Below are 15,032 nucleotides of genomic sequence, written 5' to 3'. Positions count from 1 at the left end.
ATTTCTAGCTGGAAACCTCAGCAAATAAACAGTGGTTTAGTGGCATGGCAACCTGCCCCTTGCAATCCAAGAACTGCTCTGAAATGTCTATTTTAGTTTTGGGGTTTTTTAAAAAAATTTTTTATTTTTTAAGATAAGTGGGTTTGGATGAGTGGAGGAGCAACTTGTGGTTCCTCCTGGGGCTCCTCCAGGCCCTGCAAGGCCACCCTGAGCTCAGCCCAAAGCTTCTCCTGTGCAGGGGAACAATCCCAACTCTCCCTTCCCTTGTTTTGGAGGCCTCTGCTCTGATACTGAATAATCAAAATTAATAATAGAAAGAAATTAAATATCCCAGCTCACACAGGAGATAAACCCTAATCCAACCACACTTTGCTCACCAAGGGAAAAATGATGGTCCTGGAGCTTTTTCCCACCCCATCCCTTTTTTCCTGCTGTGAAAACGTGACCCTGAAAAGATGAGCCCTGAAAGTTAGAAGGTGATGGCAACAGACAAATGAGAGAGGCTTCAGTTTGGGGTTTATTTTCCTGATATCCACTACAAACCTCAACAATTCCATCCTCCATGGATAACACCCGTTTGGGAGGGAAAGTGGAAGCAGGAGAAGAGGAGAATATCCATGAGGAAACTGAGCTACATCCACAGGTGAAACATTAAATCCTGTTTGACACAGCCCCCTCCTCCAGATATTCCCAGGGGAAGCATCTGGATCCAGGCCCTGCATGAAAAACCCATCGGGAATTCCAGAGGGAAGCAGGGAAAAGGGATCCTGGGTGTTAAACCCGAGACTCTGCCAGGCAGAAAGTGCTCCTGTCGGAACTCAAAATGTCCCTCAGACATTTTTGGAGGTTCCAGGCCCAGGTCAGAAGCATTTGAGACCCTGGCAGGCAGCTGGACACAGCTGTGATTTTGGGTTTGAGCCATGGAATGATTTACCAACCTTGCAGGAAGAACAAGAAGTCACAAAAGTTTAGATATTAGAGTAGAAGTAGTCACAAAATAAAGGGAAGATTTTTTGAGTGCTGTACAGGGCGGTTTTGGTTTTGTACATGGGGATCAGAAGTTTTAAGATGGAGGGATCTGGACCTGCCCTGTCCTCCCTCTTTCTCCTTCCTTACCTCCATGTTCTTGGTGATGTTGGCACTCCCAGATTGGTTTAGAGTAGAAAAGCACCATTTAATAGAGGTAATAGGTATTGAGGAAAAACTGTAAACATGTAACATGTCATGTACCATATAAAAGATAGAAAAGCACCATTTAATATAGGTAATAGGCATTGGGGAAAAACTGTAACCATGTAACACGTAATGTACCATATAAAAGATAGAAAAGCACCATTTAATATAGGTAATAGGCATTGGGGGAAAACTGTAACCCATGTAACACGTAATGTAGAAGAAGAAGAAGAAGAAGAAGAAGAAGAAGAAGAAGACGAAGAAGAAGAAGAAGAAGATGAAGGAGTCAGAGAGGATGTCAGGGTGTGTGTGTGCCTCTGCCTGAGCTGCTGAGCAAACCACAGCAGCCCAAGAAGAAAATCTTTTAGATAATTTGCAATAAACTACCTTGAGACCGAACAACAGAGACTATTGAGCCTTTCTTTGGAAGCACGTGCTGGAGGAGAGACTTTTCCACCACATGGAGCCACCCCTGACCCAGGGTGAGCTCCAGCATGTTCCCAAGAAGCTGAAGTATGCGAGGCTGCCACCGATACCAACACCCACGTCTGCTCTGCTGAGCAGCCACAATAAAATTTGGGTTTTTTTATAGGAACGGAGCCGTGAGCAGGAGAAACCCAGCGTGGTTTTCTCTGCAAATCAGGGAGAGAAGCGAGGAGGGATGTGAGGGGTTGGATCCTTCACCTGAGCTGACCTGGAATTGCTCCAGCCAGGGGAAGGAGCTGGGTGGTGCTTCCAGTTTCTTTTTGCTTTGTAGGGCACATGATCATTTGTTGAGTTTTAGAAGTAAAATCAGGAGGGTTTAGTATGGTTAGATTGGGGTTTTGGGGAGAAAATCTCCCCTGTGAGGAAGGCACAGGTTGCCCACAGAATTTTGGGGCTGCCCCATCCCTGGAATCATCCAAGACCAGCTTGGACTGGGCTTGGAGGAACCTGGGAGAGTGGAAGGTGTTCCTGCCCATGGTTTGGGTTGGAATTAAATGATCTTTAAGGTCCTTTCCAACCCCAAGCAATCCCTGATTCTATGATTGTCAAAAATACCCCAAACCCAGCAGATTTGTAATAATTCCACTAAACCACAAACCTTCCAAGCCCTGGGAATAAAGGAAAATTCAAAGAGTTGCCTGAGGTGAGTGATAACCTTTCCTGCCTGGAGGAAGGAGCACCCTGCTCTCAGAAATAAATCCCAAAATAACTTCTCCCAATTCCCTGTAACTATTCCTCTCCAAAATCCCAGCAGAGAACCTCAATTGAGCCCATTTCCTTCTGGCTGGGAGAAGAGAGGAAAAACTCTGTTAGGAACAGCACCTGCAAAAACCAACACTGTCCCACTTTTTTGGGTCCATCTCCCCATGAATCTGCATTTTGATAGTGCTTGGTGACCTGACCCAGTGCCCAAATTTCAGCAGGGACAGACTCAGCTCTGGGGGGTGCCAGATACAATTCCAAGCTGGCTGACACGGTTTCATCTGAGCCTGGGAGGAAATCAGACTCCTGAGTGAGCCTTTTGCATGTTTTCATTCCAACAAAACCCCTTGGAGAACCACCAGCCACAGAAACACCTCCAAGGCAGCCTGCCCTAGGAAAACCTCAGCACTCAGAGATAATTTTGGGGGGGTGAAGCACTTTGCAAAGCTCTCTTTGCTGCTGCCTTCCTGGGAAAGGTCAAAGCAAGGTTTTGACAGCATTTCCCTCTCTCTCCAGCACACTCATGGACAAATCCATTGGGAAATGCACCAGGAACAAGGCCTGGCTTTGCAAGACAAACAGTGGTTCTGCAGGTTGAGGCAAACAAAACCCACGAGCTGTGCTGACACTGGGAAGTAACAGGATGGGCCCCTAAAACCTGCCAGGCTTCCCAAAATCCAAACATCCATTGGGAAGCTCCTCTTTTCACTCCTTAAAGACTCTCATGTTCCAAAGATCCAAAGATCTCCAAGGAGAGCCCCTAAAGATGGAAGCACAGTTGGGCCATGAGCCCATGTAGGCCACAGGGATGGAGGTGGGCAAGCACAGGGAGGATTAGAATTGACCTCTTAAAACATTCCCAAATTCCCAAATGCAAACATCCAGGCTTCCCAAAATCGAAGCATCCATTGGGAAGCCCCTCTTTTCACTCCTCAAAGGCTCTCACATGTCAATGATCTCCAAGGAAAACCAGGAAGGCGTGGAAAAAGAGCAGGGCTGCACTTCCGCATAGACCACAGAGTAGAGGACTAGAATGGGCTCTTTAAAACCTGCCAGGCTTCCCAAAATCCAAACACCCATTGGGAAGCTCCTCTTTTCACTCATTAAAGACTTTCATGTGTCAAAGATCCAAAGATCTCCAAGGAGAGCCACTAAAGATGGGGCCATGGAGCCCCACGGTGAGGCCATGAGCCCATGTAGGCCACAGGGTGGAGGTGGGCGAGCACAGGGAGGATTAGAATGAACCTCTTAAAACTTGCCAGGCATCCCAAATTCCCAAACTCAAACATCCAGGCTTCCCAAAATCCAAGCATCCATTGGGAAGCCCCTCTTATCACCCCTCAAAGGCTCTCACATGTCAATGATCTCCAAGGAAAACCAGGAAGGCGTGGAAATAGAGCAGGGCTGCACTTCCGCATAGACCACAGAGTAGAGGACTAGAATGGGCTCTTTAAAACCTTCCAGGCTTCCCAAAATCCAAACACCCATTGGGAAGCTCCTCTTTTCACTCATTAAAGCCTTTCATGTGTCAAAGATCCAAAGATCTCCAAGGAGAGTCACTAAAGATGGGGCCATGGAGCCCCACGGTGAGGCCATGAGCCCGTGTAGGCCACAGGGTGGAGGTGGGCGAGCGAGCGGAGCATTAGAATGGACCTCTTAAAATATTCCCAAATTCCCAAATTCAAACATCCAGGCTTCCCAAAATCCACACATCCATTGGGAACCCTCTCTTTTCACTCCTGAAAGACTCTAATGTGTCAAAGATTCAAAGATGTCTAAGGAGAGCCACTAAAAATTTAAAGCACAGTGGGGCCATGAGGTGAGCACAGGGACAATTAGAATGGACCTCTTAAAACATTCCCAAATTCCCAAATTCAAAACTCCAGGCTTCCTAAACTCCAAGCATCCATTGGAAAGCTCCTCTTTTCACTCCTTAAAGCCTCTCATGTGCCAAAGATGCAAAGATCTCCAAGGAGAGCCCCAAAAATGGAAGCCCAGCAGGGCCGTGAGCCCCCGTGGGCTGCAGGGATGGAGGTGGGCAAGTGCAGGGAGGATTAGAATGGACCTCTTAAAACATTCCCAAATTCCCAAATTCAAACATCCAAGCTTTCCAAAATCTGAGCATACATTGAGAAGCCCCTCTTTTCACTCCTCAAAGGCTCTCAGATGTCAAAGATCTCCATGGAAAGCCGAGAAGTGGAAACAGAGCAGGGCTGTGAGCCTCTGTAGGCCACGGGGTGGAGGACTAGAATGGACTCCTTAAAACCTGCCAGGCTTCCCACAATCCAAACATCCATTGGGAAGCTCCTCTTTTCACTCCTTAAGAAGCTCGTGTGTCAAAGATCCAAAGATCTCTGAGGAGAGCCCCAAAAATGGAAGCCCAGCAGGGCTGTGAGCCCCTGTGGGCTGCAGGGGGGAGGTGGGTGAGCTCAGGGAGGATTAGAATGGACCTTTTAAAACTTGCCAGGCATCCCAAACATTCCCAAATTCAAACATCCACAATTCCCACAATCCAAACATCCATTGGGAACCTCCTCTTTTCACTCCTTAAAGCCTCTCATGTGTCAAAGATCCAAAGATCTCCAAGGAGAGCCCCAAAAATGGAAGCCCAGCAGGGCTGTGAGCCCCCGTGGGCTGCAGGGATGGAGGTGGGTGACAGGGGGAGGATTTTGGGTACTTACCCTGAATCTGACTCTGAGGCTGAGGGTTAAAAGCTGTGCTGTGGTTCAAGGAGGCTCGAGGGTTGGGTGTGGGGGCTGGGTGGTGTGGGCTGACCCTCATGGCCGTGCGACGCAACTGCTCCAGCTCGCTCAGGCGCTCAGAAAAGGACAAGCTGCCGGGCTTTGTCTGCTCATCTATTTTCTGACGATGTCCTAGTGTGGGAGGGGGGGGAAAAAGATCAGAAAAGCTCACTTGGTACATGAGGTTGGTTGGTTTTGGTTTATTTTTATTTTTTTTTTCCTTGTTTTTGCAACCCCTGATTTGCTGGTGAAGGTGCTAATCTGGGACTGTCTGAAATGAAATTGAAATCACCTCTAAAGCATTGCAGGGGCAGATTGAGATGTGCCCTAGGCTGAAGAACCAGAGCCACCGAAAATTTCAGGGCCTTTTTACCCTTCCCATGGTTTGTAAAAGGAGGAAACAGCCCCTGTGCTAAACCTGCACTGGGATAACTCCTCAAAAATTCCATCCCAGATTGTCACCATGCACCACAAGCAGACAAGTGCTATGGGGCTATAAAATAAAAAACCAAATCAAATCCTGGTTTTGGCTTCTTTTGCAATGGTTTTATGGACAGGAATGGGAAATAATCACCGTCAGACCTGAAACTGGGATAATGAGGTTTCCCTTGGTACCTCTGGGAACTTCAGGAACCCACCAGACACTCAGCTCCAAGAGAGGAAATGCTGATGTGGAGGGCACAGGGGACTTGGGCACGGCCACGTGGGAATTACAGGGTCCAGCACTTCCCAGAGCACATTCCCCACAAAGCTCCAGGGCTGGGAGGGGACAGGGAAGGTCACAGAGTGCCAGGACAGCATCAGGACACATCCAGACTCAGCTGGTGACACATTTCTACTTTCCACTGTCCCAGGCTGCTCCAAGCCCAATGTCCAACCTGGCCTTGGGCACTGCCAGGGATCCAGGGGACTCTGGGAATTCCATCCCAGCCCTGCCCACCCTGCCAGGGAACAATTCCCAATTCCCAATCTCCCACCCAGCCCTGCCCTCTGGCAGTGAGAGCCATTCCCTGTGTGCTGTCCCTCCATGCCCTGGAAATTGTCTCTCTCCAGCTTTCCTGGGGCTCCTCCAGGCCCTGCAAGGCCACCCTGAGCTCAGCCCAAAGCTTCTCCTGTGCAGGGGAACAATCCCAGCTGTGCCAGCCTTTTCCAAGGTCCCAGCCCCGAGGCTGCCAGAGCTGCAGGAGCCTTTGGGCAGCGCTGCCAGGGATGCCCAGGGTGGTGTTGGTGGGGTCTGGGCAGGGCAGGGCTGGCACTGGGGGATCCCTGGGGGTCCCTCCAGCTCAGGGCACTCCATGATTCCATTCTATGATTCCATGAATTCTGCACATTGGATTTGTCTCAGGACATCAGCTGCCTCATGGATCTTTGTGCCTTATCTTCTGTCCTTCAGGACTGCTGTCCTGCCAGGAATGCAGCCCAAATCTCAAACATCTTCATTTTTCTGCTTGTTCCTTTGAAGAAACAAGGGGATTTGTGACAAGAAAAAGGGGAATGGTCTTAAAGTAAAGGAAGGCAGGGTTAGATGAGATATTGGGAATTAAGAATTGTTCCCTGGCAGGGTGGGCAGGGGCTGGGATGGAATTCCCAGATTCCCCTGGATCCCTGGCAGTGTCCAAGGCCAGGCTGGACACTGGGGCTGGAGCAGCCTGGGACAGTGGGAGGTGTCCCTGCCATGGTTTGGGATGGAATGAGATAATCTTTAAGGTCTTTTCCAACCCAAACTATTCTGTGATTCTATAAAAAGTAGGCATTGTTTTATTTTTTATCCACTATTCCTTATTCCACACTCCCCCCTTAACTTTTCATCCATAAACATTCCTAAAAATCCCACTCTCCATGTTGAATATCACTGAATAAGCAGCAAAAAGTTCTCTGCAGAGCCCTGTAGGCCCCTTCCCCTACAGAGAACTCTTTCAAGCCACCCTGACAGCTCAATCAAGACACAGGCCCATTTTATGCACTAAAAGGAAAATGTGCATTTAAAAGCAGTTCCCAGTAGCTGCATTTCTAAAATTAAATTTTATAACTCGTCTTATGGTTCCAAATCTCAGTGGCTCGGCATTTCTTCCCTTTGCCAGGCCCTTTGGCACAGCTTGAACTGTCTCAGATTCCACACTGTGCTGTAAATTATCCCAAGGGGAGGGGGAGGAATTAAAATATAAAAAGACATATTATATAGCAGTGGTTTCATCATTAAAGAGACCCATTAGGGCTTAAAAAAAAAAAAAAAAAATAAAAAAGGAGGGGAGAAGCGAAGACAGATGAAAAGGACTTTTATCTGACACTCTGGTTGGTTGGGAGCAAATGCTGCATTTGTCAGCTGAGAAAAGCTGGAAGTTCCTCCAGCCTTGGGCTCCTGACCCTGGATGTGAAGGCCAACATGTGGAGTCACACAAGATGTGTAAAATCCCTCATCCATGGGCATTATTTGAAGCTCCAGCAGGCTCAGCCCAGGGCTGGCAGAGCCAAGAGCCACATCCTTCCAACTGCAGCCCCACGCTGGCGTTTATTCCCGATTTGGGATCCTCCCCAAACTCCTCCTGCTTTGCAAGGAGAGCAGGAAGGCCAAGCCTGACCCCTGGGACCTCCCCTTCCCCTCCTGGACCCCGCAGTGCCAGGCTGGTGGGAGATCTCTGCCTGTCTCACAGAGCTCCCAAACCCCTGAGGTTGGAAATCCAGGATCCCACAGAATTCCAGCTGTGCCCAGTGCCCTCCTTGCCACATCCAGGGATGGGCACTCCAAACCTCCCTGGGCAGCCCATCTGAATGTTTAACAACCCTGTCTGGGACAAAATTCCTCCTGATGTCCGAAATTCCTCCTGATTTCCATGATATTTTCATGCCCTGCATCCACTGAGTGAAACTTGGACCTCCCCTTCCCGTGCTGCCCCAGAGCAAAATCTGAATTTTGGGGGTATTCCAGCCTCCTGCGTGGAGCCTTTTCCACAGCCTGGGATTCCCAGGAGTGCAGGGGCACAGCCAAGATCTGTCTCATCCCCTGAATTTGTGGGAATTCCATCTGTGCCAATGCGAGGGAGAAAGAGCAGCACCAACAGGTTCTTCCTCAGGAGAAGCCTGCTGCTTTTGTGGCTGCATTTTAATCTGGAGTGGGAAACACTCAGAATTGAGGCCAGGCAATTGTCACCTCAAGATGCAGCTCCAAAAGTGCCTCTGAATTTTAATCTGGAGTGGGAAATACTCAGAATTGAGGCCAGGCAATTGTCACCTCGAGATGCTGCTCCAAAAGTGCCTCTTCACCCTCCCTGTCCCCAGCCAGAAAATCTATTTATTATTTCTCTTCCTCTGGCTGCACAGAACCTGTCTGGCACCAAAGCTCTGCAGGAGAGAAGCGAAGAAGTGTGTCAGGAAAAGGTAACAAATATAAATATTCCTCCCAAGCCACTCTCCAAGCACAGGCAGCCCTTTGTGAGGCCGACCTGTATTTTTGGTGTTTATTAGCTGGGCTTTGAAGTTCCCCTCTAAACACCTTGCTGGAGCAGGCAGAATATCCTCAGCTGACCCCTGGGGAAGCAGCATTGTTATTAACCCTTTTTTCCAGGTGGAAAATGGGATGCCAGAGAAATGAGGTGCCCTGCCCAGGGCCAGGAGGTGACCCTGTGACAGCCACGCTGCTGCCAGAGCTCACCCCTCAGTCCAGGGTGGCTCCGTGTGGTGGAAAAATCTTTATTTTAACTTGTGCTTTTAAAGAAAGTCTCAGTAGTTTTTTGTTGTCTGGTCTCAAAGAGGTTTATTGCAAATTATCTAAAAGATTCTCTCCTTGAGCTGCTGTGGTTTGCTCAGCAGCTCAGGCAAAGGCAAACACACCTTTAGACATTTTTTCTGTTTTTTTTTATTTTTCTTTTCTCCCCCTGCCTAGGGCTGGTGGTATTTATCATATGATACATTATGTGTTACATGTTTATAGTTTTTTTTTCAATGCCTATTACCTATATTAAATGATGCTTTTCTATCTTTTATATGGTACATTACGCATTACATGTTTATAGTTTTTCCCCAATGCCTTTTACCTATATTAAATGATGCTTTTCTATCTTTTACATGGCACATTATGTGTTACATGGTTACAGTTTTTCCCCAATGCCTATTACCTATATTAAATGACGGTTTTCTATCTTTTATATGGTACATTACGTGTTAAATGTTTATAGTTTTTTTTTTTTCAATGCCTATTACCTATATTAAATGGTGCTTTTCTACTTTAAACTAATTTGTGAGTGCCAACATCACCAAGAACATGGAGGGAAGGAAGGAGAAAGAGGGAGGACAGGACAGGCTTAAATCTCTTTATCTTAAAACTTTTGACCCTTATGTATAAAACTAAACCCCCCTGTATAAGACTTAAACCCCATTGTACAATACTAAAACATTCTTCCCTCTACTTTGTAACTACTTCTACTCTAATATCTAAACTTTTGTGACTTCTTGTTCTTCCTGCAAGGTTGGTAAATCATTCCATGGTTCAAACCCAAAATCACAGCTGTTTCCAGCTGCCTGCCAGGGTCTCAAATGCTTCTGACCTGGGCCTGGAACCTCCAAAAATGTTGAGTTCCAACAGCAGGAGGTGGCCACAAGCCCAGGGCTCCTTTTCCAGGGTGACAAAGAGCAGCAGGAAGGGGTTTGGAAGCTGCCTTGGCTCTGCCAGAACACTTTGGCCAAAAATCTTTTCTGAAAATCACTCAAATTTCCAGCTGGTGAAGGGAAACCTTGGCATGTTGGAATTTGTGGTATTGATGATTCTGAGATTGCAAAGGGTTTTTGGTTTTTTTGCTTTGCTGTTAAAGAAGTTATAATTTGTTCGTGTGGGTTGTTAAGGTTGTTTATTTTTGTTTATTTATAACATGTTTTGCTGCCCTGCTCTAGGTTTTTCTTGCAGGTCAGCATGTGGGGTTCTGCCCCTCAGTGGGATGTTACAAACATTATATATTAGAAATTAGGTGTGTTATATTTACAATAATGTGTTAATATTTATTATTTATGTTGAATAGCGTGTTTTTAGCTTTAATAGAAAAATGTTAACACTGCAGTGAAACATTGAGGGCATGAAGAAGGAGAAAAAGGACAAAATACACTTAATTTTTTTCTATTTTGTTTCTTTGGAACTTTTAATTTCAAATTTTAAAATTTTATTTTTGTATTTGTGTTATACTCAATTATTACTTATATTAAATACTTAGAGCTTGTAATTTATCTTGTAAGATTGAAAATTTTTTTTTATGGACAGAGATCACAGCCAGTGTCTGTCCAGGGGGGTTCCTGACCCCTGCCAGGGTCCCAGGGCAGCCAGAGGGAAACTCTGGATTCCCACATTGGCACAGAGGTGCAACCCCTCCCTCCTTCCCCTCCTCATGTCCCCAGAGATTTTTCACAAGGATCAATTAAGAGGAAAGAAAAAAATTAACATTTTTTTTTCCCCTCAGCTTGCAATAAACAGGATGCACAGCCAACTTGGCTAAATCAAAGGATTTGGGGGCTTTTTGTTGTTTTTTTTTTAATTATCCCTTCCAAACTCTGCCTGAGTGAGGTCAATAGGGTTTTTTTGGGTTTTTTTTGACATGTAATATTTTTTTACCATGGAATATTACACAAGGAGGGCAGGGCCAACATTGGCTCTTCGGAGACTTTCCCAGCGAGGCAAGAGGAAAGTGCTTCCCCTGTTAATGGCAGGGAAATGCAGTTTTATGGCCTGTGGGAGCCTGAGCAGCTCTCAGCAGCCAGATGTCAGCGCTGGGGGTGTGCAAAGCACAGCAGCAAAGTGCCCTGGCAGCCCCTGCTCCTGTGGGAACCTGGCTCGGGCTGCCATCCACAGCGATGAGAGCAGTGCAGCAAAAAAAAACAAAATTTCCTTCCATGTTTCCCTTGAAATTTTGAATTTTCCTTTATTTTTTTTGATTTTTGTAGTGATCCTTAGATCCTTAGATCTGCCTCTCTGAGCCAGAATTGGGTAAAGAAGAAGCCAAGGAATGTTTACCTTCCTTTGAAATTTTGAATTTTCCTTTAATTTTTTTGGATTTTTGCAGGAATCCTTAGATGCCTTTCAGACTCAGAGAGGCAGAATAGGCCAAGGAACTTTTACCTTCCTTTGAAATGTTGGATTTTCCTTTATTTTTTTGGATTTTTGTAGGGATCCTTAGATCCTTTCAGGTCAGAGAGGCAGAACTGGGTAAAGCAGAAGCCAAGGAATGTTCACCTTCCTTTGAAATTCTGAATTTTCCTTTATTTTTTTTGATTTTTGTAGGGATCTTTAGATCCTTTCTGGCTCAGAATAGCAGAATTGGGTAAAGCAGAAGCCAAGGAATATTTACCTGTCTTTGAAATTTTGAATTTTAATTTTTTTTTTTATTTTTGCAGGCATTTTTAAATCTTTTCAGGTCAGAGAGGCAGAATTGGGTAAAGCAGAAGCCAAGGAATGTTTACCTTTCTTTGAAATTTTGATTTTTAATTAATTTTCTTTCATTTTTTGCAGGAATCCTTAGATCCTTTCAGGTCAGAGAGGCAGAATTGGGCAAAGCAGACGCCAGGGAACATTTACCTTCCTTTGAAATTTTGAATTTTCCTTTATTTTTTTGGATTTTTGTAGGGGTACTTAGATCCTTTCTGGCTCAGAGAGGCAGAATAGGCCAAGGAACTTTTACCTTCAATTGAAATTTTGAAGTTTCTTTTTGGATTTTTAATTTTTTTTTAGTTTTGCAGAATCCTTAGATCCTTTCAGGTCAGAGAGGCAGAATTGGGCAAAGCAGAAGCCAAGGAACGTTTACCTTCCTTTGAAATTTCGAATTTTCCTTTATTTTTTTGGATTTTTGTAGGGATCCTTAGATCCTTTCAGGTCAGAGAGGCAGAATTGGGTAAAGCAGAAGCCAAGAAATGTTTACCTTCCTTTGAAATACTGAATTTTAATTTTTTTTTTTTATTTTTGCAGGAATCCTTAGCTGCCTTTCAGACTCAGAGAGGCAGAATAGGCCAAGGAACTTTTACCTTCCTTTGAAATTTTGAAGTTTCTTTTTGTATTTTTAATTTTTTTTGATTTTTGCAGGCATCCTTAGATCCTTTCAGGTCAGAGAGGCAGAATTGGGCAAAGCAGAGGCCAAGGAACATTTACCTTCCTTTGAAAATTTGAATTTTCCTTTATTTTTTTGGATTTTTGTAGGGATCCTTAGATCCTTTCTGGCTCAGAGAGGCAGAATTGGGTAAAGCAGAAGCCAAGGAATATTTACCTTCCTTTGAAATACTGAATTTTAATTTATTTTTTTTTTATTTTTGCAGGAATCCTTAGATGCCTTTCAGGTCAGAGAGGCAGAATAGGTCAAGGAACTTTTACCTTCCTTTGAAATTTTGAAGTTTCTTTTTGGATTTTTAATTTTTTTTTTAGTTTTGCAGAATCCTTAGATGCCTTTCAGGTCAGAGAGGCAGAATTGGGCAAAGCAGAAGCCAAGGAACATTTACCTTCCTTTGAAAATTTGAATTTTCCTTTATTTTTTTTGATTTTTGTAGGGATCCTTAGATCCTTTCAGGCTCAGAGATGCAGAATTGGGCAAAGCAAAGACCAAGGAATGTTTACCTTCCTTTGAAATACTGAATTTTAATTTTTTTTTTTTTTTTTTTTTTTTTTTATTTTTACAGGAATCCTTAGATGTCTTTCAGACTCAGAGAGGCCGAATAGGCAAAGGAACTTTTACCTTCCTTTGAAATTTTGAAGTTTCTTTTTGGATTTTTAATTTTTTTTTAGTTTTGCAGAATCCTTAGATCCTTTCAGGTCAGAGAGGCAGAATTGGGCAAAGCAAAGACCAAGGAATGTTTACCTTCCTTTGAAATTTTTAATTTTCCTTTAATTTTTTTGGATTTTTGCAGGGATCCTTAAATGCCTTTCAGGCTCAGAGAGGCAGAATTGGGTAAAGCAGAAGCCAAGGAATGTTTACCTTCCTTTGAAATACTGAATTTTAATTTTTTTTTTTTTATTTTTACAGGAATCCTTAGATGCCTTTCAGACTCAGAGAGGCAGAATAGGCCAAGGAACTTTTACCTTCCTTTGAAATTTTGAAGTTTCTTTTTGTATTTTTAATTTTTTTTTAGTTTTGCAGAATCCTTAGATCCTTTCAGGTCAGAGAGGCAGAATTGGGTAAAGCAGAGACCAAGGAATGTTCACCTTCCTTTGAATTTTGAATTTTCCTTTAATTTTTTTAATTTTCTGTCATCCTTAGATGCCTTTTTCTTTCTTTATTTTCCAACTTCAATCATTAAACCATTCTTATCTGAACCCATGATGTTTTGTTTTTTTTTTCCCTCTGAATTCTTCCCTTTCTCTCCTCTTTTCCCATGTGGAAAAGGAAATTTCACACCCAAAAAGTGGATTATTCCCAGGAAAATGCAGAGTCTGGCCAAGCTTTACCAAAGTAAGGAGTGAATTTAAAGATGCATTGAAGCATCCTCTCTTTTCAGGCCTGGTTTTATTCAGGGTTTCAGGTGGGCTCCAGCTTTAGAGGGGTAAAAAATCACCAAAATTCTATTGTGTCTGGTAAAAAAATCACCAGAATTTCATTGTGTCTGGTAAAAAATCACCAAAATTCCACTGTCTAGTAAAAAAATCACCAGAATTCCACTGTGTCCGGTAAAAAAAAATCACCAAAATTCCACTGTCTGGTAAAAAATCACCAAAATTCCATTGTGTCTGGTAAAAAAATCACCAAAATTCCATTGTGTCTGGTAAAAAAAATCACCAAAATTCCACTGTCTGGTAAAAAATCACCAAAATTCCATTGTGTCTGGTAAAAAAATCACCAAAATTCCATTGTGTCTGGTAAAAAAATCACCAAAATTCCATTGTGTCTGGTAAAAAATCACCAAAATTCCATTGTGTCTGGTAAAAAATCACCAAAATCCCATTGTGGCCAGTAGAAAGTCACCAAAATTCCATTGTGTCCAGTTATTAAAGTGCTGAACATTGTTCTGTGCCTTGAGGCTAAAATTAATGTTTAATTTTATTTTATCTATTGTTTTATATATTGTTTTGTATAATGATGAGAGGAAATGTATCCATATCATTTTAGGAAGTGAACACACCATGTTTAATGCAAAAAAATAAATGTATTATTGTAAAAAAATGAATTTCTCAGCCACAGAAGTGTTCAAGGCCAGGGCTTGGAGCAAGCTGGGATTTTGGAAGGGGTCACTGCAGGGCAGGGCTGAAATGAGATGAGCTTTAAAACCCTCCCAACCCAATTCTGTTTTTCTATTAATTCAAATATCACACTTCTAGATTATTACCAAGTTGGGAAATGCTTTAAAATAGAAATTCTTTCAATTATAATGCAAAAAAAAAAAAAAAAAAAGCATTATTATTTTGCTAACACCACCTAAAGATTGTTTTCCTCTGTGCCAGATATCCCAAAAATGAAATTCTTGGCCCAGAAGGATCAGCTCAATGTCAGAGCTCACCAACACCTCATCTATGGTTTAAAAATAATGTAAAACCCTCCAAAACCAGAATTAGACACAAATCTGGTTGCTGTGGTGGAGATTCATCAGTGCAAGGGTTTGGTTTGTTAATTTGAGTCCCTCCCAACCCAATTCTGAATTTCTATTAATTCCAATATAACACTTACAGATTATTACCAAGCTGGGAAATGCTTTAAAATAGAAATTCTTTCCATTATAATGAAAAAAAAAAAAAAAAAAAAAGCATTATTATTTTGCTAACACCACCTAAAGGTTCTTTTCCTCTGTGCCCAAAAATGAAATTCTTGACTCAGAAGGATCAGCTAAATGTCAGAGCTCACCAACACCTCATCTATGGTTTAAAAATAATGTAAAACCCTCCAAAACCAGAATTAGACACAAAATCTGATTGCTGTGGTGGAGATTCATCAGTGCAGTGGTTTTGGTTTGTTAATTTGAGTCCCTCCCAACCCAATT

General features: G+C 43.5%; 1 protein-coding gene across 2 annotated transcripts in view; it reads right to left on the bottom strand.

Moving 5' to 3' along the window:
• Positions 1-15,032, bottom strand: part of RUNX1 (RUNX family transcription factor 1) — a 190,608-nt gene that overhangs the window by 46,015 nt on the left and 129,561 nt on the right. The window contains exon 6 of one of the 2 annotated variants that reach the window (XM_030284489.4): positions 5,043-5,234. The exons of the other annotated variant lie outside the window; for it this stretch is intronic. Coding sequence (XP_030140349.1) covers positions 5,043-5,234 — 192 coding nt within the window. The remainder of the gene's footprint in view (positions 1-5,042; positions 5,235-15,032) is intronic. 2 annotated transcript variants of the gene reach the window in all.

The sequence above is a fragment of the Taeniopygia guttata genome, chromosome 1 (genome assembly GCF_048771995.1).
Source record: "Taeniopygia guttata chromosome 1, bTaeGut7.mat, whole genome shotgun sequence".
NCBI lineage: Eukaryota > Metazoa > Chordata > Aves > Passeriformes > Estrildidae > Taeniopygia > Taeniopygia guttata.
This window is presented reverse-complemented; position numbering and strand designations above follow the sequence as displayed.